The 22,093-nt window shown below is 59.3% G+C and overlaps 2 protein-coding genes across 7 annotated transcripts in view; both read left to right on the forward strand.

Moving 5' to 3' along the window:
* NPW (neuropeptide W) overlaps positions 1–4,979 on the forward strand; it is an 11,389-nt gene extending 6,410 nt beyond the window's left edge. Inside the window, exons 2-4 of the mRNA XM_019648834.1 lie at positions 2,567–2,608; positions 4,331–4,668; positions 4,891–4,979. Of these exons, the coding sequence (XP_019504379.1) occupies positions 2,567–2,608; positions 4,331–4,668; positions 4,891–4,919 (409 nt within the window). The 3' untranslated portion in view covers positions 4,920–4,979. The remainder of the gene's footprint in view (positions 1–2,566; positions 2,609–4,330; positions 4,669–4,890) is intronic.
* A 5,149-nt stretch (positions 4,980–10,128) lies between these two features.
* NHERF2 (NHERF family PDZ scaffold protein 2) lies at positions 10,129–21,387 on the forward strand. Of its 6 annotated transcripts, none has more exons than XM_019648837.1 (7): positions 10,130–10,513; positions 13,082–13,282; positions 18,624–18,803; positions 19,079–19,232; positions 19,310–19,353; positions 19,943–20,008; positions 20,241–21,387. In XM_019648837.1, exons 1-7 carry the CDS (start codon positions 10,301–10,303, stop codon positions 20,397–20,399), a joined length of 1,017 nt encoding a protein of 338 aa, XP_019504382.1. In that variant the 5' UTR covers positions 10,130–10,300; the 3' UTR covers positions 20,400–21,387. The 6 variants fall into 6 exon arrangements, with proteins under 6 accessions (XP_019504384.1, XP_019504382.1, XP_019504383.1 ...); XM_019648838.1 differs by having other exon boundaries at positions 19,943–20,005; XM_019648840.1 differs by lacking the exon at positions 10,130–10,513 and adding an exon at positions 10,886–10,963.
* The last annotated feature ends 706 nt before the right edge of the window (positions 21,388–22,093 follow it).

A 22,093-nucleotide genomic window follows, 5' to 3' on the forward strand; every position in this document is an offset into this window, starting at 1 on the left:
TCAGCTCGGGCTGGACTTGAACTGCTGTTGCTCAGAGCTCAAACTCTTGAGTGAGCTCTTAACCAACTGAGCCACTCAGCCGGCCCTACAACATTAATTATATTCCTCGAACTGTCTTTCATGTCCCTGTGGCAAAGGGAGGATTCTTGAACAAGAAACTAACTACACTGTTAAACCTTTATGTCAGAATTCCTAAGGACATAATGGGGGTGGCTTGTGCCTTCACCCCATCAGGCAGAGTTCGGGCTGAGAGCGGATGGGGCTGTGTTGCCTAGTGGTCGGGACAGTTCACGAGTTTTGTACCTGTGTAACCCTATGTGGGGGGGGGCACTTGCTAGACTAGCATTACTGTCTGCAGTCTAGATTGAACCTAACATCTCTTTCAAGGGTGGAAAAGTCTGGGTGAAGATAAATGACAAATGGAGAGAAGGGGAAACGATAGCAGAGGGCAAAGGGATGAGTAACTGGGTTATGCAGCAAGGGAAATCCAATATTTTATTTGTACCTCAAGAGAGGCTGAGAGGCCACTGGTTAGCTCAGTTGGTTAGAGCGCAGTACTCATAACACCAAGGTTGCCGGTTCGATCCCCATGTGGGCCACTGAGCTACGCCCTCCACAACTAGATTGAAACTACTTGACTTGGAGTTGATGGGTCCTGGAAAAACACACTCCCCACCCCCCCAAGAAAAAAAAAGATACAGGTGGGCTGCGTTCTTTCTGGAGACTCTAGGGCAGAAGTCAGTTCCAGAGGCACCTGCATTCTGTGGCTCATGTCCCCTCCAACCTGTCCCTTGTCACCTCTGACTGCCTGTCTCCTCAACACTGAAGCCTTGAGATCACATTGGGCCCTCCTGGGTAATTCAGGATGATCTGCTTATATTAAGGTCAGCTGATTCACACCCTTAATTTCATCTGCAACTTTAGTTCAGTGAATGAACTAAAGTGAATATTCAGGCTCCAGGGAATAGGGTGTAGACATCTTTGGGGAGGGATTATTCTACTACACAAGTGAGTAAAGGCTAGGGATGCTCTTAAACATCCTACAGGGCACAGGACAGCCCCACCGATGTCATTAGAGGTGACAGATGGCATTTCTGAACAGAAGGGGTCAAAGGGAACCTGGGGAGATGAGATCTCGATCTGGGTTGTAGACACACAGGTGTATATAACATGTAATTGTTAAGATGTGCAGTTTACTCAAAAGCATGTTACACCTTTCAAAGACCACCAATTGTTAGAAAAGTTTATGATTTTAAGATGAGGTAAATACTAGAAACAGCTGGAGGAGGTGAAAGCAGTTGTCCCTGGAGAGCAGGACTGGGATGTGGAAGGGTGACACAGGGACAGCTTTATTTTTTCTCATACTAGCATTTGATATATAATTTTTTTTTAATGACAAAATGAAGAGATTTGCTCCTTCACTGTCGTTAGGATGGAGTTCATGTTGGGGACCAAGCTCTGTACCTGGGGTTGGGAGTACTGATAGGAAGCAGGTGTGGTCCCAGCCCATGGAGGGCTTGGTCTGGTGTGGGGGGAAGGTGGTGTGCAAATAGTCTGAAGCCATGATCAGTCACTGTCTAGGAGGGGGCTGTTGTGTGGATGAAAGGAGAGGTGAGCCCCAAAAAGGACAGTTTGCTCTCATGGGCTATTCTGATCATCACCTCCTGCCGTGGAACTTTGGCTCCAGACCTCCAGTGCGGGTGGGGTGGGCAGAGGTCTTGTACTGGGCTCCTGAGCTCACAGCTGGACAGGGCACTGAGCCCCTCTTCTGTGCCCCAAATTGGGAGTCCCCAGGGATCATCAAGCTATTTTGTGCATTGCTCCCCTAACCCACATGCCTTCTGCACACCTCACCTGACGGGCACTCCCCACCGCACTCTGTCTCAGTGTAGCCTTCATGCTTTACCTGCACCCTGACATTTTCACTCCCTAGGGTCCACAGCCATCAACAAGCCAGAGAGATCGCTGGTATTTAAATTTCAGACACTGAACGTATCATTGTGCAGGGTATTTCTTTGCTGAACGTTGCGTTTTGGATGGAGATTTATTTGTGCTATTGATAGCTCTCTTCAATTTTGTAACTGCCACAGGGACTTCCATTACAGCATACATAGATCACAACTGATCAGTTTTCATGTGGATGACGCTCTCCTTGCAGAAGTTCCCCGGGCCGTCTCCAGGGGGCGCCCTAGACCCGCCCAGGCGGGGCTGCAGTACGCCCGGGATTTCAGGGGCACCGCGGTCCCTAAAAAGGGAGGAGGCGGTAGCACCAGGGGATCCTGGAAACCTGCGTCGTGCCACGCTGCCCGCCCACCGAGCACTCCAGGAGGCTCTCCAGGCCAAGGGGACCCAGGGGAGCGCGGTGGGAGCAGCTCTCTACGGTCCTTCGGGACCCTCCAGGCATGGAGGCGGCTCCCTCTACACCCCCACCCACACCCGTCGCTGCGCCGTCACCCCTCCATCAAAGTGTTTTCACCGGCAGTTTAAGGGGGCGGGGCAGCCTCTGGATCAACAACAGCAATAAATGGTAGCCAGAACCATTTATTGAGTGCCTATTGTGTTCCAGGTACGGTGCCAAGACCCACACCTGCATTATTAACGTTCACAGGTGCGTACTATCAAACTCAGTTTACAAATGAGGGATCTGAGACAGGAAAGTTTGAGGCACTTACCCCTTCCCCCACACCTACCACCATCAAGCATGGGGAGCTGGACTCCAGGGCCTTTGAAAGGACGGCTGCTGCTTCTAAACTTCCCAGGGGACCTCCAGAACCTACTAGGGCCCCTCACACCTCAAAAGCAGGTGCCATCCTCTACACATGCACCTATCCCTCTCGACTTTGAGACTGAGAGGAAGGACAGGCCCAGACTGTTCCCCCAGCCCCAGAATCACCCCTTTTTATTGAGACAGGCAGAGGGCGAAGGGAGGTTTTCATGGAGACCTGCAGCTGGGGCCCCCTAACTGGAACTCTTGGGCTGGGGGTCTAGGTTGGACTACACACTCCTCCCACTGCTTGCCCAACAGGTGACCCAGAACAAGTCACTTTCCTCTGGTTCCTCATTGGTAAATGGAGTCAATAATTGTCCCACCTTGTGGCATTGTTTAGAGGTCAAAATAAGGTATTTCAGGATCCCTGGTGTCTGAAATCTAGAGGGTGCCCCAGGAATGGTGTTTCTGGGTAAGGTCTGATTATTTTGAGGGTTGCATCCTCCCTGGGCTGGGGCTCAGGCATGAATGGGTCAGGCCCTGGCCTCTGGGAGGGGGCTGTTAAGCCTAGACAGGTACAGAGGAAACTCTGGGGGACTATTCAGTTGAGGGCCATTTAAGCAGGATCCTGAAGGATGAGTAGGAGTTTGCCAGGTTGAGAAGGAAGACAAGGACATTCCAGGCACAGAACACAGAGGTGGGCACAATTATGGGTTTCTGGGTGAGGCCAAAAAAAAAAAAATTGAGACTGGCCAGAGGAAGTAGTCTTAGGGGCACCATGACACCCCCATCCCCAGAGTCTAGGCTAGAGGTTGTTAGGGCCTTATCCTGCCCAGGCCAGGGCTGGGGGTATGAGGAGGCACTGACTCTTTTCTGGAAGTCTTGGGGAACCATTAACCATCTTACTGGGCAGACGAGGGCTTGACGTAGCCAAACTTGTGGTTACAAGCATCCATTCTGGCTTCAGCTGGGAAACAGGTTTGTGGGCAGAAGCTAGGGTTGGGGGAAAAAGGAAAGGGTGTGGGGACAGAGAGCTGTGTTAGGCGAGGACCAGAGACAGGCCCCCAAGGAGGAGCTACACAGAGAGGCCCTGAATGTTGCAGAGGGACTCGCCAAATCACCTCTGCTTTACTCCATCAGGGCTCTGCCCGGTGCTCCACCTGTAAGAGTTCTGGCTCAGGGGCATTTCTTTGCTCCTGACCCGCTCCCACCCCACCCTCAACCCCTGTGCCCTGGCAGTTCCTCTCCTTGGGAAGAGGAGGAGCGCCCCCAGGGGAGCATCAAGATGAGTTCTAGCTAAAGGCCCACTCAGCTAAGGTGCTCCAGTAACCCACGTCCCTGACGCAGCAGCCTGGGCTCTCTTATTCCTCCATCCCGCCCCCTCCTCTTGGGAGCTTAGAGGCTACTGCGGGAGTGAGCAGGGGCGGGGCCACTGAGCTGTTATAGTTGGACCACCGGGGACCAAGTCCTCGCCTGTAGCTTCCTGCGCTCCGGCTCCTGGCCCGCCTTACTAGGTAGCCATCGATATGAACACCCTGGCACGGGGCATGGGAGTGCGGGGAGCCCCTGCGAGCCGGCGGCTGCTCTCACTGCTGCTGCTTCTTCTGTTGCCGCTGCTCGCAGGCTCCTGGTACAAGCACGTGGCGAGTCCCCGCTACCACACCGTGGGCCGCGCCGCTCGCCCTACGTGTGGCGCCGCGCGCTGCACCCCGCTGCGGAGTCCCTTGCCTGGGATACCCTTGGCCTGGGCGCGGCCCCTAAGGGGCTGTCTTCCAGAGACACCCTGTCGTCGGGGCCTGCCGCCCGCGATGCTGTCCTGCCTTCCTCCGGGGTTCAGGAACTGTGGGGGGTGCGACACAGCAGCTCCCGCGCAGGGCTCCCGGTCAGTGCGCCCCGGAGCCCGCGCCTGAACCTGAGCCGCGGCTGGACGCGGATTCCTGGACCTCAGCGGAGCAGGCCAGGTACGTGGGGAGAGAAAGTGGGGACGGGATGGCAGCAGGCTCGCGAGATCCAGCCGGGAGCGCACGTCCCGGTGCCCACCAAGCACCCTCCGATCTTTTAAGTCCCGATTCCGCGCGGAAAAAGGCTTTCTTAAAGCACGGTGCACCCTTCCAGCCTGGGGCGGGTTGGTACTGGTGGACGCACAGCTGCCTTCTCCCACGGTCCTGCTCTGTTCTTTCTAGAGACTTCGGAGTCTCTCGCTCAGCCGTGATTCGTACAGCGAACCGCCTTCGCGGCCCCTCACCTCGCTCCTCGGCCGTCCTGAGCTCAGCCCCTGCCCGTGGCGCCCCTGCGCCTGACCCAGGCGAAGTCGCTTGGGCCTCCAGGGCGCGCGGCTCTGGTCAGACCCGGCCATCTGGTCAATAAAATCTGCCTGGTTCCTATGCCCCTTGTGTGATCCTTTTTCCTCAGCAGCATGTACTTTGCCATTTAGCTTTGGGGTGCAAACAGCCACACTCGTGCCCTTGCAAATGTCAGGAGCCCTCTGGCTGCCGGGTAGAATCTAACCCTCTTCCCCCACCCACGCCTTGATCTGTTTGCCCTGGGCAGAAGGGGGGACAGAGGCAGAGACACTGCCTGGCTCTGGGCTCCCTTCTTCCTTCTCTGCCAATGCTGCCCCTCCTGTTCAGGGGTGGGGTCATCAGACCAGGTCCCAGCGTCCCCCAGGAGGGGAGGGGTCTGCTCCTAGGGCAGGAGTAAGTCAGACCCTGGGTCCTGTTGCCATCTACCAAGGTGTACAGGAGGAAAGCAGGAGCTTATAGCTCACCCACTGAGCTGGAGCCCCCACCCCCAGCCTCCCGGCAGCCCCACATAGTGCCCCCTCACTCTGCCCCCTGGCTCTGTGGGGTCCAACGGGGGCAGGACCTCCAGACCTGGCAGCCCACCCAAACTTTACCCCATCTCCCAGCATTCATTTCAAACCTGGATCTTCTAGGAACCTCTCCCTGCCCTTAGCTGAAGGCTTCTGGAGAGGAAGTGGGAACTCCCTGCCCCTTTCTTCACAGCCATGCTCTCCCCCTAGAGAGGAAGAGCCCTGCCACCTGAGTCCCCTTGCTTCCTCAGAGATCCCTTCACCTCTTATCCCTCTCTCTGCATTTTTAGTTATTGGCTCCAGCCCCCTATGGAAAGTGCTCTGCCATCTTGAATAACAAAGAACTCCCTCTACTCGAGCTCCCTCCTGCTACCTCTTCAACGTTTTTTTCAGTGTGGGCTCAGACTCCCACAACTGTCCTGGACCTTGAAAAGCCTGGACACTGTGCTCTGATGCCGTCTGCCCTCGGAGTCCTCCTTTGGCCATGTGGCAAGGTCTCCCCTTGGGACACCCAGCACGGACTGCCGGAGGGGTCCCATGTCTGTCTAGCTGTCTGGCTTCAGATGCCCATGTGTAACCAGCCCCCATTGGCCTCTGGAAGGTCATCTCTCCTTACTGGCAATTCTTTCTCATCTCCTGGGTGCATCTTTCTCCCCACTTGGTCCCCTAATGTGGATGCTCTTTTACTCCACTCTCCCAATTCTTACCCTGAATTTATTTACCCTGATTCCACCCAGATTCCCCCCCCCCCAGGATCTGAACTGGGGGAAGAGGTGGTCCCAGACTCCTCAGGTCAACTCATTCTCCCCCTCTGAGCCCACTGCTGCCCCTGCTCCTCCCCGAACTTGGCCTTTCAAAACATGGATGTCCTGACCTTATCACCCCCAGTGCACACTAAAAAGGGCTTCCCACGGTTGGTGGGACTAAATCTGTGTTCTGGGTCTGGGCCACAGGACTGGACCTATCCCTGACTCTCATTGTTCCCTCCCCTCCCCACACAGCCTGCGGACACTGCATTCCAGAACAACTCTATGGTCCACCCTGAAGAACTCCAGGGCTCCAGGCCGGGTTAATTGCCCCTCCTTGGGGCTGCCCCAACCCTGGGCCTCCCCTTGCCAAGGTACACAAATCCCTGTTTCAACAGGACTCAAGAGAAGTTTCTCCAGTGCTTGCCAGCGCTTGGCGCCAAGTGGCCCACAAATATTTGCTCATAAGTGCTGGAACACTTGGTGAGGGGCCAGATCTCATGTTGTCTGGAGGTACCCCAGTTCAGAGAGGTTGGTGCTAGGTCCAAGGTGAGGGATCATAGCTGATTAGGGGCTAGGCAGAGGCTTGGCTTCTCTGCCTACCACCCTCATGGCCCCCCTATGCCCCTGTAGGGAAAGCAGCCCTAGGACGCCATCCTCATCCCAATCCCTATCTGGCAGGGCAGGACCCAGTCAGAGCCACAGGGGCAGGGCCTGGGGCAGCCCCTCGGACAATGCAATCTCAGCCAGAGCCCGCAAGTGGCGCTGCGCGGCTGCACTTCTGGGATACAGCCCCGATTCGCGCCTCTCGCGATGGGAGGGGTTGGGGTGGCTCGTGGGCAGGGCCAGAGAGGGGTGGGCGGGGCACAGTCGACCAGGCGCCCTCGGTTAGTTTCCTGCGCGTCTTCTCTCTTTGGTCCTCTCGGTTCTCTCCTTCTCTCTCCCTCTTGTCTCTGGGTCTCCTTCATATCTCTTCCCGTCGCCCTGGTACCGCCTGCTCCAATTTCGGGCTCGGAAATGAGGCCTGGTATCTGAGAGAGGAGGCCCTAAACGAGGCCTGGTCATCCCACGGGGCCATTAATGCCCATTAGGGAGGCGGTGCCAGCCGATGAAGCTCTGGGTTATTACCCGGGCGTCAGACTAATGGCTCCACCCCCCAGACAGGCCGGAGCCCTTCCTCTGACTGTGACCAGGCCTCTGCCCACCGCCACACCCCAAGTCCCCGCCCAGGCCCAGGCTCCGCCCTTCGCTGGGGCCCTAGTAGCAGTGAGCTGGGCTCAAAGCTCAGAGGAAAGCCCCCTCCTTACCTCAGGAGGACCGTCTGACAGAGCAGGGGTGTAGAGCACTGAAAGGTCTCCTCACCCTTTGTCGCAAGGCCTGCATAGCAGGGTGGCAGGAGTGGGGTGACGAAGTGGGGGGTTGGGTATCACCCAGACCACCTCAGACCTGACTTCCCGCTGGCCTCGCCACTCCCCTCCCCTCCTCTTTCCCCCAGGAACCCCAAACAGTTTACAGCTCCTGGACACCTTTCAGCACACACTTCTGGGCCTCTGCCTTTGCCTCTTTCTCTATGTCTTTCACTTCCATCACAGCACCTGAGGCCTGAGGCTGGAAGAAGTGGCAGGGGAGAGTTTGCCCAAGAAAGCTTCCTCATGGCTGTCACTCCAGGTCCTCCACACTGATCCTGCTCCCTCTCACTCATTCCTGCTTCCCCTTTGGAATTTTTACCTGCAGTTCTTCCCTGGGCCTCCGTTCTGTTGCTGTTACCCACTTCCTTTGTTACCCGCCCCCTTTGTTACTGTTACTTTCCTGGGTACTTTCCAGGCTTTGGGGCCTCCTTTGTTATTCTGGGATGCAGTCTTCTTCCTGGTCCCTGGCTGTGACCACATGCCCTGTCACCTCTCCCTCCAGCTGTGTTCTGTTCCCATCCATCTTCACACACAGTCTGAGTCTTGGGCTGTGGAAGGTGAAAAGGTCCAAGACTGATCAGGAGTGGCTGTCCTGTGGATGGAGGAGGTGGTCTCCAAGCCTTCTGACCCAGGGGACCAGGGCCCTCTACCTTCTCTGGTGGCCTCCCATCCAGCCACCTCCCTCAACTCTGGTGTGGCCCCAAAGCTACAGTCTGGCAGGTCCTGGGTGGTTCTGGTTGCTATGGGGTAATCCCTTGGGGGTGGTGTATGGTGGACCTCCCTGCCCACACCCATCCTCACAGCATTCTGGGGCAGAAGCACCAGGTTGGGTCCAGGGAGGCCAATCACAGGCCAGACAGGCAGCCTCTGGACAGGCAGACAGATGGAGGTGGCCAGCCATACGGGAGCCTATGGCAGCATCAGCCAGGAACTCAGAGGTGGGGGTGGGGGAGGAGTCATGATGCTTTGGCCTAAGTGGCTTTTAGGGGCAGCAGTTGGGGTGTGGATACCCAAGGGGCTAAGGCCCAGGAGACTGCCCAGAGGCAGGCCTTGTGCTTGGGCGGGGGCTGGAAGTCCAAGCTGAGGGCACTGGAGAGGGGAGAAGTAGCAGCAAGGACTGGGCCTGAGCTGAGCCTACTCCTGCCCTCATGGGGAACTGTCTGGGCTGGCTGTACCTGACCCCCAGGCACCAGGTATGTGCAGGGGGCTGGGCAGAGCTGGGGAGGGGCAGACTGAGGGGAAGCCTGTAGCCAGCTGTCTTCTGTATCTGAGGCTGTGAGGGCTATGGACTTAGAATCTCAGCCTTGGGGCCAAGAGGAGATGGGAATCTCACCTTGGTCTCGTCCCTCTCCAAACCTCAGTCTCTTGATCTGTAAAATGGCCTGAGGCCCCTAGGGTTCTTCCAGGTAAAATGCTCTCAGAGGCAAGATGAAGCATAAATGATTCTTCATTGTGATTATTGTCCAGTTGGGGGAAGAGGGCACTCATCCTGGGACAGGGGTAGAGGTTAGAGGAGGGCAGTAGAGGTTGGGGGAGGGAGATAGAGGCTAGGGAGGGGGAGGAAGGAGGTAGCGGGGGCTCTGGGTAGAGGAGGGGAGATACAGGTTCCTGCTCATGGAAACAGCTCCTGTGAGTGCTGACCACAGGCCAGAGCTCAGAGGCCAGAGTCCTCAGCACATTTCATCCCAGGTCAGGAGGGGGGTAGCAAAGACCTTCTCATCCCAGCCAGACAAGAGCATTTCCTTCCCCCCACCCTTCCTGTCACCTACCAGGCCTGGGATGAGCAGAGTCATGAGTGAGGGGCCTTGGCACAGGAAGGGAATGATGGGGGGAATGTTTAATGGACATACACAGCACAGATCTGCACAAACACTCCTGGGGAGGGCCAGGGAGTCACCCCATCACTGACCTCCAGTATATAGGGAGGGGCGGCTGCCGTGTCACTTTCAAACCCCTCTTTTTGCCTCCCCAACCATCCTGGGACTCTGTGCTGGGCCAGGGCACCTGTGAGTGCAGGAAGGATCCAGATATATGGACAGTGGTGGTGGTGGTGACAGCGGCAGTGTGGCCTCCCAAGGAGGATGGGCAGAGCTGTGGCCCTTGCTGTTATCCTCTGTCCCCAGTGTGGGAGGGTCTTTGGGCCCTAGAACCCTTTCCCCATCCCTCTCCCACTTTAAGAGCCTATCTCCAGTGCAGTGTCCTGCATGCAGTAGTTGCTCAATAAATGTTCCTGGAATAGGAGGCAAAGGCGCTAGAGCCAAGGAGGCTGCTGAGAGTGAGGGCGAGAGAGGTTCCGGTGATTCGGGAGACCCTGTCCCTACAGATTTCCCCCGCCTCCCCCTGAGCTGGCAGGGCGCCGAGACAGGGGCAAGGCCAGGATGGCTTGGACCCAAGGCGGGGGCCGCGGGGCGCTGAGGGGGCGGGGAAGGGGCGGCGCGGGGGCGGTGCCGCAGCCGGAGCTCCGGCCCGAGCCCGAGGCGACGGGAGCCGAGCGGGAGCCACCGAGGACGTCGCCGGGTCCCCAGCGCCTCCGCAGCCGCCTCCGCGCCGCCCAGCGCTCCAGACTGCCCTGGGCGGCCGTCAGCGCCGTGGCCAGCCCGTGGCCGGCCGGTGGGCAGCCGGCGCCATGGCCGCGCCAGAGCCGCTGCGGCCGCGTCTGTGCCGCCTGGTGCGCGGCGAGCACGGCTACGGCTTCCACCTGCACGGCGAGAAGGGCCGCCGCGGGCAGTTCATCCGGCGCGTGGAGCCGGGCTCCCCCGCCGAGGCGGCCTCGCTTCGCGCCGGAGACCGCCTGGTCGAGGTCAACGGCGTCAACGTGGAGGGCGAGACGCACCACCAGGTGGGTGCCTGCGCCAGGCTGGGGCCCGCCTGACGCCTTCCCCGGGAGCGCGACCCTGTCCCGCGCGCGCGGGGTGGTGCTGCCTGCGCCCAGGCCTCAGCTCCCTGCTCCAGGCCAGGAGGAGGGTCGCACCAGAGCCTGCGTGCCTCCCCCTTCGGGTGGTGGGGGACATAGCCACGGAGGCAGAGGCCGCCAGCCTTTTTCCTAGCCTCCCCGCCCCCCCCCCTCCCCAGGAAGCTCGGTCCTGCACCGCGGAGGGGGAGATCCTGGCAGGGAGGGGCCCGCACTGCGGCTCCTTAGCTTGGCTCTAGCTCTCGCTCTTTAGGCTTGTTCTGGCCTCAGTGTGCCAAGTGTGGAGGTGTGGGGCACCTTGGAGGGGGTGTCTCCATGCAAGGGAAGACCCTGGATGCTTTTCTATACGTGTACACACGCGGGCGTGTACAAAACTGGGTATGTGTGTGAGTGTGCAGGCCCCTCTGGGGTCACCCATGCATGCACACATCTGCCTGTGTGTACCTGGGGGGTGTCACAGTAAGGGCACACCTGTGTGTGCCTGCATCAGTGAGTGTGTGTGCATGTGAATATACAGGTCTGCACCCTAGGTTTGTGTGTGTGGACAGATCTGCACACCTGGACATGTGTATATGAGCTGGTTTGTGTGTGTGTGTGTGTGTGTGTGTGTGTGTGTGCGTGTGTGTGTGCGCGCTCTGGATGTGTGTGTGCGAGCTGGGTTGTGTGTGTGAAAATATACGTGTCTGCACGCCTGGATGGTTGTGTGTGTCCAGACCTGTGTGTCTACCTACCTGGCTGTGTGTAGTCATCAGTGTGTTTTGACAGCCGGTATACTAGTGTGTGTCCTGGCTGATGGTTTCTGGGTCTGGGTGGGAGTCACTGCTGGTAGCAGCACATTCATCTCCTTGGAGGCTGCCTGGCCCTGCAGGGGTCACCAGCCACAGCCCACTGCCTCCTGCGGCTGAAGGTGAGGGCCAGAGAGGGAGGGCATGGTCTCTTCTCTGCAGGTTCTGACCCCTGAGAGTGTCCATCTCCCACTGGCCGGAGACGCACCTGAGTTGGGTTCAGCCTTCCTCCACATCTCAGTTTAGGGTCCTTTGTGTACCCCCAGCACCTGTGCATCCATGACCTGTTTGCTTGGCCAGCCCTCGGGACCTAGAGATTAGTATACTGGTTTTTGGTTGGGCTGGGAGCTGACCCCCTGCTCTAACCCTGGGCCCTTGTCTATCTATCTGTCTGCTGTCCTCTGTCTCCCACCCAGAATGTCAACCTGATAAAGCTGTTTGCTGAAGGAGGGTGGGGGTCAAGGCCAGAGGGCTTGGCTTGACAGGCCACAGGGAGGGGCTGGCAGAGCTGGTGCCTGGCCTCTGTTTAACACTTATTGCCACCCCTGCCCGTACTTGTTCCAGACTCCCGGTGCTGGTCTAAGAACTTCACACACAGAACCCCGTGGGACCCTCCCACTGCCCCTAGAGGGAGGGTGCGCAGTTATAGCTCCATTCTTACAGATGAGAAAACCGATGCTTGGAGATGTTAGGTGACTGGTCTGGGTCCCAGTCAGGAAGCAGCAGGGTTCTGGGATCTTGCTGCGGCTCTCAGAGTCACAGGGAGAGAGGAGGGACAAGGGAGGGCTGGCGGAAGATGGGCCTGGTTCAGACCCTCCTCTGTTGACGGGAACCCCATCTGCCTCCCCTAGGCCTTGGGATGGGGGTGGGTGTATTACCCTTCCTACTCCAATGCCCAGTGGGCACTTGCTCCTTTTCCCTGTAGGGCACACTGGCATGCATGCCCCATGGTCACACACATGTTTTAGATACTTCATGGGCACCTGCCTAGACACACAGATGGCCGCATGCCACACTTGTCCCACAGGTGGACCTGCTCCTCCCCATCTATGCCTGCTGGGTGTGAATCCTGCTTAGAGTGGTGTGTGGTGCCTGAGTAGGTGCCTTGCCACAGGAACCCAGGGCTTCCCCCCTCTGCAGTTCCAGCAGGAATGGGTTCATGGTCATGGGCTGGATCAAACAGAGGGCTTAGAGGCAGGGGTATAGACATCCATGCTCCACCATTAAGAAGGACAAAAACGGGCACAGACACACTCAGACTGACACCGAGGGAGACGCCTCAAACCCAGACTAAGACACCCTGAAATAGGTGGATGCATGCCTGCACACATGCAAACATGCACGTGCACACATGCACACACACACTGACACACCGAAACCTGAAGCTCAGCCGTGTGCGGTCGTTGTCACTTCCACATTGGCTGCCTCACCCAGCTTCCCGGCCCCTTCTGGAGAAGACCCTGGGCTGAGGCCCTGGGACCACCCTGCAGCCCTTGCGGCCTGGGCCCTAGTGTGTGGAGCCCTGGGAGAGGAGGGAGTGAGCTGCTGGAGCCCGGGGGTGGGAGGTGGAGCTGGCAGGCCTCTCAGTCCAGCTGCCTACCCCTGGTAGGCCAGCTGCCTGCCCACGAGCCCTGCCAGCTTTGGGTGGTGCCATTGTCCATGTGCTGTGCAGAGAGCTGGTTGCTAACCCACCACCACCTGCCTGTCCCAGGTGGTGCAGAGGATCAAGGCTGTGGAAGGGCAGACTCAGCTGCTGGTGGTGGACAAGGAGACAGATGAAGAGCTGCACCGGCGGCAGCTGACCTGTACCCAGGAGATGGCCCAGCGAGGGCTTCCACCTGCCCACGACCCCTGGGAGCCAAAGCCGGACTGGACACATGCAGGCAGCCTGAGCTCCGAGGCTGGCCAGAAGGTATGGCAGTCTCTACCCACAGGGACCACCCTGGCCTCTCCCAGAACCACCGTCTCAGCCTCTTGATGGTGGTCTCCATTTCTGGTCACCTCTGGAAGTGTTCGTTTCAGTCTCTTCTGCCTCTCAGGGTCCTTCTCTGTCCCTGGTGACTACCCTCTTGGCTATACTCTTTATGTTCTCAGCCTGTTCTAAGCTGGGTGGGATTATGGAAGCCTGGTCCCTGCTCCCCCCCCCCCAGCTCCCCTCCCTCTGTCCGTGGCTCTATTCCCCTGAATGCTCATCAGAGCCACCTGATCTAGGGAGGGTCACTCTGACAAGCTGCCCTCCCCAGCCTAGGGACTGAGAAACCCAGGGAGGGATTGCTGGGACGTCTAGGGACTGAATGTGCCCATTGCTATGTTTGTCTCGGGTGTCTGTCTGTGGCTCTGCCCCTGTGTCTGCCTGTGTAAGGTGACTGCTTGTTCTGTGAAGGCCTCAGGGAGTAGGGGGCTGGCCCTCCTCTGAGGGCAGTGCAAGTTTGGGGGCAGCCAAGGGGACTGTATAAGCTGGGTCCTTCCTCATCACGCGGTCCATATGGGTTGGGGTACCTCCTCCTCCTCCCTGCCCCACCTCTAGGTCAGAAGAGCTGGAAAAGAATGGGGTGGGTGGGGCCTGTTCCACCTCCTTCTAGGTAGCTGGGCCTGGGTGATGGTCCCACCTGGGCAGCACCTGGAGGCCAGGAGGCGGAGCCTGAAGCTGCTTGTTCCTCCCTCGGGGAAGCCCCATATTGTCTCTCATGTCCTTCCCTCCGCTTTTTTTTTCTTTTAAAGAAAAACAAATTCCTTTAGGGATTTCAAGCCTAGGGGTTCCCCCAGATTCTACTTTGAGAACCACTGGCCTAGGCCTGGTGGAGGTATGAGATCTGAAGTTTCTGGGTGTGCAGGGGCCCCTGACATCAGCCTTGTCCCGTGCCTGTGACCTGGACCCTGCAGAACTTATCCTGGGGGAGAATGCATTCTAGGGGGTAAGCCGGCTGGAGCACAGGCCAATGCGTTTTGTTCTCTGGGGCTCAAGGGCAGAGAGCCCTGGGGGTTTCAGGGCCACGGTGCCAAGCCCCAGAGTTTGCACTTTGCTCTGGGGCCACTGAAGGCTGGAGCAGGGAATGTTAGGGTCATATTTGATTTCAGGGGAGTCCTGGCATGATGGGCTGGCTGACCCCTCTCCCCAGCCTGAGGGTTGGAGCCTCCCTTCTTTCTGGACATCTCATTCCTTGCCCCCCCCTCCCAGGAAGCGCCCCTCCTCACAGGCGTTTGTCCATTGATTTAGACACAAATGGCTAAGTTCACCTTCCTGTGGAAAAATGTGCCCTCGGACCTTATCTTCAGGGTGGGGTGACTGAGGCACCTTGTCCTTGGGTGGGACCTTCCCCCTCTGCTATTTCAGGCTCTGGGGCTGCAGGAAGCCCTGGGAGGGGGCTTCCTCTGGGCATATTTTTAGAGGAACAGAGTGGAGCCCAGCTGGTTGGTTTCTCTGTGGTTGGTGCTGGTCTGGGGACAGGGACCCCAGAAAGTCAGGGGAGGCCCAGGCAAAAGGGCCTCACTGTCCCAGCCAGAGACCCGCCATTTAGTCAGCCGAGCTCAGAGCATTGGAAGGAGGCGCTGAGCTTGGCAGACCTCCACAAACGAGGCTTAGCTTCTGTCCACTCACGGGCTGTCAAGGAACCTGGTGGTGGTGGTGGGGGGTGACGCTTGCCTGCAGGGCTGTGCTCTAAGGGGACAGTAGAAACTGAGGTGGGATATGTGTGGTTTGCTTTGGTGTATGACGAAGAACCTACCCCCAGGGTCCTTGGGAGGTAAGGGCTGACATTGAGTCAGGGCCCTGTGGGCCACTCACATCCTCTCAGCCTCAGTTTCCTCCTGTCCCGGGGCTGGGAGGGGAGAGGTGGGGCAGGGGAGGACACTGATGTGGCCAGCTTCTCCCTTTTGGGCTGTGCGGGCCTTGTCAGTGGTGACTCAGCCCTGGGCCAGACTGGGCTAGGGGTGGCTGCAGCTGTAGTGCAGCTGATCCTGATAGTGATGGTAGGGGACAGCCCCCAAACAGAGCAAGGGCAATTAGTAGTGCCAGAGCCATGGGGGCGGTGATAGACTGGGGCTTCCTCCCCTACACACTGATCCCGTGTCCCGTTCCATGTCCGTCCGTCCCTGTCCCCCCCACCCCCCCCACCCCGGTTCTGGAGGCCCTTGGGGGCTGAGAGTGAATGAGGTGACAAAAATCCTACAGCGGGTGACTGCTAGGCATAGGACCCAGTGCCTACAATAGAGCTTCTGGGGTTCCTTGGCTCCTGCTCCCCCCAACCCCCGCGAGCTGCTGCAGGACTGTCTTCTGGGACCAGGGTCCCCTCCCTTGCCTCCCTGTCTCCCCAGCCCTGGGTCCTGGGAGCAGGGCAGGGCCTCCCAGCAGCTTCCTTCCTTTCCTTCTTGGGACGGAAACCTAGCTGGTGGGGGGGGCGCCAGGCTGGAGCCTGAGCAGGGGAGGGTGGCTCAGCCACCACCTTCTCCCCAAAGTGACTCAACCCCCATGTCCCCACCCGTCCCTGGGGAGTCCGGGATGCAGTGGGAGGTGGATAAATGGGGTGACAGGAGAGCTCACGCCACTCCAGCTGGATGGTTGCTGTCTGCCACTTCTGTCCCACCTCCATGGCCCGCCCTGGGAATGCCACACCACCTGCCCCGGCCCCAGGAGCCTCTCTGCGGAGCCCGTCCAAGGGGCTTATACAGGTTAGGTGGAGTGGGGACAGGGTGGGCAATGAGGACCCCAGCAGCCAGCTTAGTCCGTGACCCCCAGGGTCAGGAGAGGGGACTCGGGGACAGGCTGGACCCTGAGCAACAATGGGGCCTTTCTCTGCCAGGGCTGGTGAGTCACCATCTGGGGGGGCACAGCCTGGTTCCCGGGGTACCCCCATGCCAGCCTTTTTGGTCACAGGCAGGGCTGGGAGGCCAGGGATTGTCCCGCTCTGGGACAGCCCTGCTGGGAGCTGCGAGAACCGTGGGAGCCAGAGGGCCTGGCTTGGAAGCTGCAGGAAGTGCTCTGAGCCAGGGCAGAGAGCAAGGAATGTGAGCAATGCACTGTCCCGCCTGTGTCCCCTCTGGACCCAGGGTTGCCTGCTCTCCCTGCCTGGCCTCCCTGCAGGGTCCCTTCATCTCAGCCCTCAGCTTGAGGGTCTATTGCCAGATTTGGTGCTTCGAGGACCCTGGTCTATTGTAAAGGATTTAGGTTAGACATTAGGAGAGAAACCTCATGGCTTATATGTGGTGAGAGATGGCCGTGCTGGGTTGAGGCAGAGATGGCCAGTATGGTAGTGAACCCGGATGTGACTTCAGCCCGGTCTCATGGCCCCAGATGCCCCCCTAAATCCTCTTCCCATCTGGGGACCTTGAGAGACCCCGCCCTGGAGGCCACTGTGGAGGGCGTGGGAAGAGGCTATAGGGCCCTGTGTCACAGGTCCGTCCTTTCACACATGTGGGTCACTGTGTCTGTGTAGAGTGTTTGCAAGCATATGTTTGGATGTCTGGTCTCTTTGACCATGGGATGTGCCTCTGCCTCCTGGGCCCATGTCCACATGCCAGTTGTAGTGATGTCACACTTCCAGGTTCCATGCACAGCCCTGGCCCTGGCTCTGCTCCATCCTGGCCAGTTTCTGGGGCCTGTGCTCTGATAGCCTGTACCTGAGTGGCCCCTCTGGGGAAGTGTGAGCCTACCTCAGAGCCGTATACCTGTATCTCCAGGTGTGTGTCTGGGAGTGGGCATGAGTCTGTACAGTGGGGCTCTGGAGGATTTGGGGGTCTTTCCCCAGTTCACACCATGTTGCCCAGCTGAGCCCCCAGGGGACAGAGGAGCAGCAGCTTTGTCCCTGGAGTTTCTGGGGTTATGGGGCCAGGTGGTGGCCTGCAGTGGAGGTTCCCAGGGGGTGTCTGGGCAGGCTTTGGGGATCAGCAAAGGGGTCCCAGAGGAAGGGGACCAGAGGAGGGGCACAGATTGGACAGGAAGAGGGTGTTTTCAATAGGTGGGAAGGTCCAGAGCATGGGGCAAGGCGCCCACCCCCCACACACCCCCACGAGGAAAGACATGCTTGTCCCACAGCCAGGCGGCCACTAACCGGCAGGCCAGAGCATTCTCAGTCAGATCTGGGGCTTGGAACCACCAGCTTGCAGGCCTGGAGGCTGGAGTGGTTCAGGGGGTGGCCTGGGCTGTAGGGGGACATGTGCCTAAGGCCTGTAGACATGCCCTGAGGGGTGAGGGGCCCTCCATTCAGTGCCTCCCCCAGCCTCAGCTTAGCCCAGCGTCCCTCGGTCACATGAAGGGAGGTAGAGAGTAAGGGAGGGGCCCAGGGAGCACCCCCACCCTGTATACTCTCACCTGCTCTCGCCCTGGAGCCCCGAGCGTCCTGGGAAACCTGAGCTGCTGCCCGCCCGCTCACTCCGGCCACCGCCATGTTTAATTGAGCACCAGCAGCTGCTGGCCACTCAGCACCGTGGTCACTACCCCAGGCCCCGGCTGGGTAGGGTCCTGGGGCCTGGCCCCTGCCAGCACGGCTCCCCGGCCCAGAGCCCTACTGCAGGATGCCAGAGGTAAAGCGAGGCAGGACCCTGGGGTGTTGATGGGGGACCCTCAGGGCACCATGGGTCTCCCTGTCCCAGCAGGGAGGGCAGGAGGGCAGGCCCCACCCTCTGCCCTCACTGGGCTCCTGCCCCAGCCCCAGCTCCCATCCCTGCGTCTTTGGGTTGGGTGGGGGTGGGGATGGGGGCGGCTCCAGCTTGCTCTGGAATGTGAAAGCAAACAGCAGCACTGCCACTAGCCCTATGGGACAGAAAACAAAACTGCCCAGGCCCAGAATTCTGCCAGCTCCACACTCAGAGGGAGGTAGGGGGAGAGGGGGGCGCTTGCAGGCAGGCCCATGGGGACAGCGCAGTGACTGGCAGCTTGGCTTGCTTGTTCTCTGGCCTGTGCTCGTGCTGTCTTTGAGCCTATTATTGATTTGCCCAACACCCCTGTAAGGCCTCTGACCCCATCAGAAGTCATTTTTGGGTTTGGAGACTGAAGCTTTGCCCAAGATGTCAAAGCTGGAGCTCAGTCACGGGCAGCCTAGTGGGCCCCCAGGGCATGGGCACACAGCGTTTGTCTCTGAGCCCTGGGGTCATCGCTGGGCAGGGACGGATGCCCAGTGTGGGGATGGGGTTCCCACCCACCCACCTCCCCTGTGGTGTTGCACACTGAGGGCCGGAGGCCTTGGGGGTGGTGTCAGTGGCCTCTGGGGGTGGGAGATCAGAGCCGGAGCTTGACCCTGAGTCCCATGTGCCTGCAGGATGTCAATGGGCCCCCAAGGGAGCTGCGGCCGAGGCTTTGCCACCTGCGAAAGGGCCCCCAGGGATACGGGTTCAACCTGCACAGTGACAAGTCCCGGCCAGGACAGTATATCCGCTCCGTGGACCCAGGCTCACCTGCCGCCCACTCTGGCCTCCGAGCCCAGGACCGACTCATCGAGGTACTTGTCACCGAGGCTTCGGAATGCTGGGTGCCCCGTGTGTGTCTGTGCCCGTGTTCCTTATCTGCATGCCTGTGCTTGTGTCACCAGTGTGTGTCTGGGCCCCAGTCCTCCCTGGGAGGAGGGGAGATGCTAGGAACCTGAGCTGGCATTCCTCTGGCTGCCACTGCTGGTGACAACGTTGATGAATATTTGATGCCACACCTGGCTGGGCAGCTCGGGGGGCTGCTGGGGGCCTGCCCTCAGGCAGGGCTGACCCCGTGTTGCCCGTGCAGGTGAATGGGCAGAATGTGGAGGGGCTGCGACACGCAGAGGTGGTTGCCAGCATCAAGGCACGGGAGGACGAGGCCCGGCTGTTGGTGGTGGACCCAGAAACAGACGAGCACTTCAAGCGGCTGCGGGTCACACCCACGGAGGAGCATGTGGAAGGTGGGCTGCTGCCCTGGGAGCCTGGGGGTGGGATGGAGCAAAGGCGCTGGGCAGCCATTGACACACTGTCCCCACAGGTCCACTGCCATCACCAGTCACCAACGGGACCAGTCTTGCCCAGGTGAGAGGGTGGGTGGAAGTGGATAGAGTGGGTCCAGGAGACCGCAGGGGTACCCCTGGGGGTCTCCAGGCCTGAGAGACCCCCCCACTGAGATCTCTGTCCTTGTGTATTTGAGGTTTTGATACCCAATCTGGCCCCATCACTCCCAGCTTTAATGCCGCCTGTGGATCCTGTCATTGGTCAGCCCCACCCCAGCCCCATGGGGCAGGCAGGCAGGTCCCTCCAGTCCCAGGGATGCTGCCCTCACTGTTCCCTCTGCCCAGGGCTATCTGGCTACCTGGAGTCATCCTCGGTCCCGTCTCAGGAAGCTGTCCCTGGCTTTACCCCAGGTGACTCACTCATGTGGTGATTTGTGCATCAGAACTGCCTCTCCCTGTTGTGAGCCAGCCAGGGCTGGGCCACCTGCCTGTTCACTGCTAGGTGTGCAGGATCCTGCCTAGACTTGGCCTACAGCATAGTAGAGTCTTGATGCTCACTGCCAAATGAAGGAATAAATGCAGCTTCGGTGTGTGTGTGTGTGTGTGTGTGTGTCACACCAGTGGCTCTTGGGCAGGGCCCCTGAAGCTATGCCTTGCCCTTGGTTTCCCAGCTCAATGGTGGCTCAGCGTGTTCATCCCGAAGCGATCTGCCTGGCTTAGACAAGAACAATGAGGTAGCAAGTGTCCACCCACCTCTGCTGTGCTCACATACTGGGGGGGCCAGATGCCTTTGGGGTGGGTGTCTGTGGAGCTGTCAACCTGGGCAGTGGGGGCCACCACCTCCAGGGAGCCCTCCTGGGCCCACTGCCCCAGCCTCATCAGGTAGCCTCTGGTGTGAGCTCCCTGGGAAGGGTCACCTTTCTGAGGGCTTGGGTTCGGGGCTTACTCTGGCCACCTGCCCACCCCTAGGATGGCAGCACCTGGAAGCGAGACCCCTTTCAGGAGAGTGGCCTCCACCTGAGTCCCACAGCAGCCGAGGCCAAGGAGAAGGCAAGAGCCACCCGGGTCAACAAGCGGGCGCCACAGATGGACTGGAACCGGAAGCGTGAGATCTTCAGCAACTTCTGAGCCCCTCCCTGCCTGTTTGCCGGACCTTGGGCCTTGCCCCTCAGACCCAGCCCAGAGCTCCCCAAACCTCAGTGGACTGGAGGGGGTGCACCCTCATCCCCAGAAGCAGTGGTGTCCCATCACCACCCAGGAACCAATCCACCCCACAGTGAGTCCCCGTCCTGTCCCCCTACTGGTGGGTGCTGGGGGAGTGTGGCAGCAAGACTGGGGAGAGGGAGCCCCTGATATGAGAAAGGGGGGAGCAGGAGTTTCCCCCCACCCCCATGTGTGAGAGAGAGAGGGAAAGGCAGCGGTGACCCATGGGGCCAGGCCTTTTGCTGCTCTGCCTGGGCCTGCTGACTTAAAGGAATTTGTGGTTTTGCTTTTTTTCCAAAAAAGAGCTCCAGCTCTGCACATGTTTCCACTTAATACCAGAGCCCCCGCCCCCGCCCCCTCAGGACGTGCTCTCTAAATAATTGCAATAAAACAAACCTTTCTCTGCAAACCATTTCCTCCCCCTCAGCTGTAGCCATCCTGATAGGAGTCTCAGGGACTTCCTGGGACAGAGTTGGGGGAGGGCCCGGCTGTGTTTCTGGGCGCTTCAGGTGAGGCTAGGGAGGCCAGATGTAGGAGATTCCCCTCAGCCCCATCTTTGCCCTTTCTGGTGTGTGTGGGGTTCGTTAAGCCAGGCCCCTTTATGACCCCTCCATACCGGGGGTCTAGATGCAGGTCATGGGCTCTCTAAGGGGCCAGAGGATGGAGGACCCCCCTGCCTCTAAAGAGGGTAGCCTCTGGACAGGCCCCTTGTTCCTGTGCCACAGCCCCCATGCCTGGGGAGTGTGGCTGTGTGAGAACCTCCCCCAGCAAGGACTCCAGGCTTTGGGCGCAGCCGCTGCCTGGAGCCCTCCCCCAGGAGACTCCAACTTTGCCCTAAACCCCACCGACATTGCTGTCTGCCCTGTAAGCCATAGCGCATGCGCGCCCTTGGAATAAACAGGCCTTCCTCAGACCCTTGGCTGCCTCTGTCCTTCCTAAGCCGTCAGTTGTGGGGTGGGGGGCTATGGCCCAGGCAGGAAGGCAGCAGCCTGGCAGCTCCTTCCCTGTCTCAGCTGCTGGAAACCAGGCCTCCTGAGCCTCCTCTCCCTGAATCCATCCACCTGGCATCCAAGCCCCGCTTCCCTCTTCCCCTGCCCTTGGAGCCCTGCTTTCCTCTCACCCTTTTTGGCACACTCTGGAGCCCTTGCCCACCTCCTCTGCCTTGTGAGGCCCAGCTCATTTGCTGGCACCTCCCCTGTGAAGACTTCTGGGCCCCCGGCACCCCCTGTTCTGGCACAGCCCCCTGCCACTTCCAGCAGGTACACAAAAGTTGAGTCCTCCTGCCCTGTGGTGCCCAGACTGGGCTTACTGGTGTTCCTTTGGAGGCCAGGTGGCTGTAAGCACTGGGAGTGGGGCCTCCTGGCAGAGGCCAGGCTCAGGGTGCACAAGTTCAGGATGGGGGTGTTTCCAGGCCCTTGGCCAATTGCTGGGGGAGGGAGGGGCCCAGGCCTCAGGCATCCCCAGCGGGTTTCCTGGCAGCTGGCTGCAGCTGGCTCCCACGATCCATCTCCTCTGTCAGGGCTCCTGCAACCCCCACCCCTCCACTACACAGCCTAGATTGTCACGTTCGTCCCCGTCCTGGCCTCCCAGGCAGCCTGTTCCAGACACGTGACACAGGC

Source organism: Hipposideros armiger, unplaced genomic scaffold (genome assembly GCF_001890085.2).
Source record: "Hipposideros armiger isolate ML-2016 unplaced genomic scaffold, ASM189008v1 scaffold_126, whole genome shotgun sequence".
Classification (NCBI taxonomy): domain Eukaryota; kingdom Metazoa; phylum Chordata; class Mammalia; order Chiroptera; family Hipposideridae; genus Hipposideros; species Hipposideros armiger.

Coding starts and splice junctions, on each gene's coding strand:
- NHERF2 (XM_019648837.1), top strand. CDS start 10,301: ATGGCCGCGCCAGAGCCGCTGCGGCCGCGTCTGTGCCGCCTGGTGCGC. Junction 18,804..19,078: donor CCCAGGACCGACTCATCGAG/GTACTTGTCACC, acceptor TTGCCCGTGCAG/GTGAATGGGCAGAATGTGGA. Junction 19,354..19,942: donor ACGGGACCAGTCTTGCCCAG/GTGAGAGGGTGG, acceptor TTGGTTTCCCAG/CTCAATGGTGGCTCAGCGTG.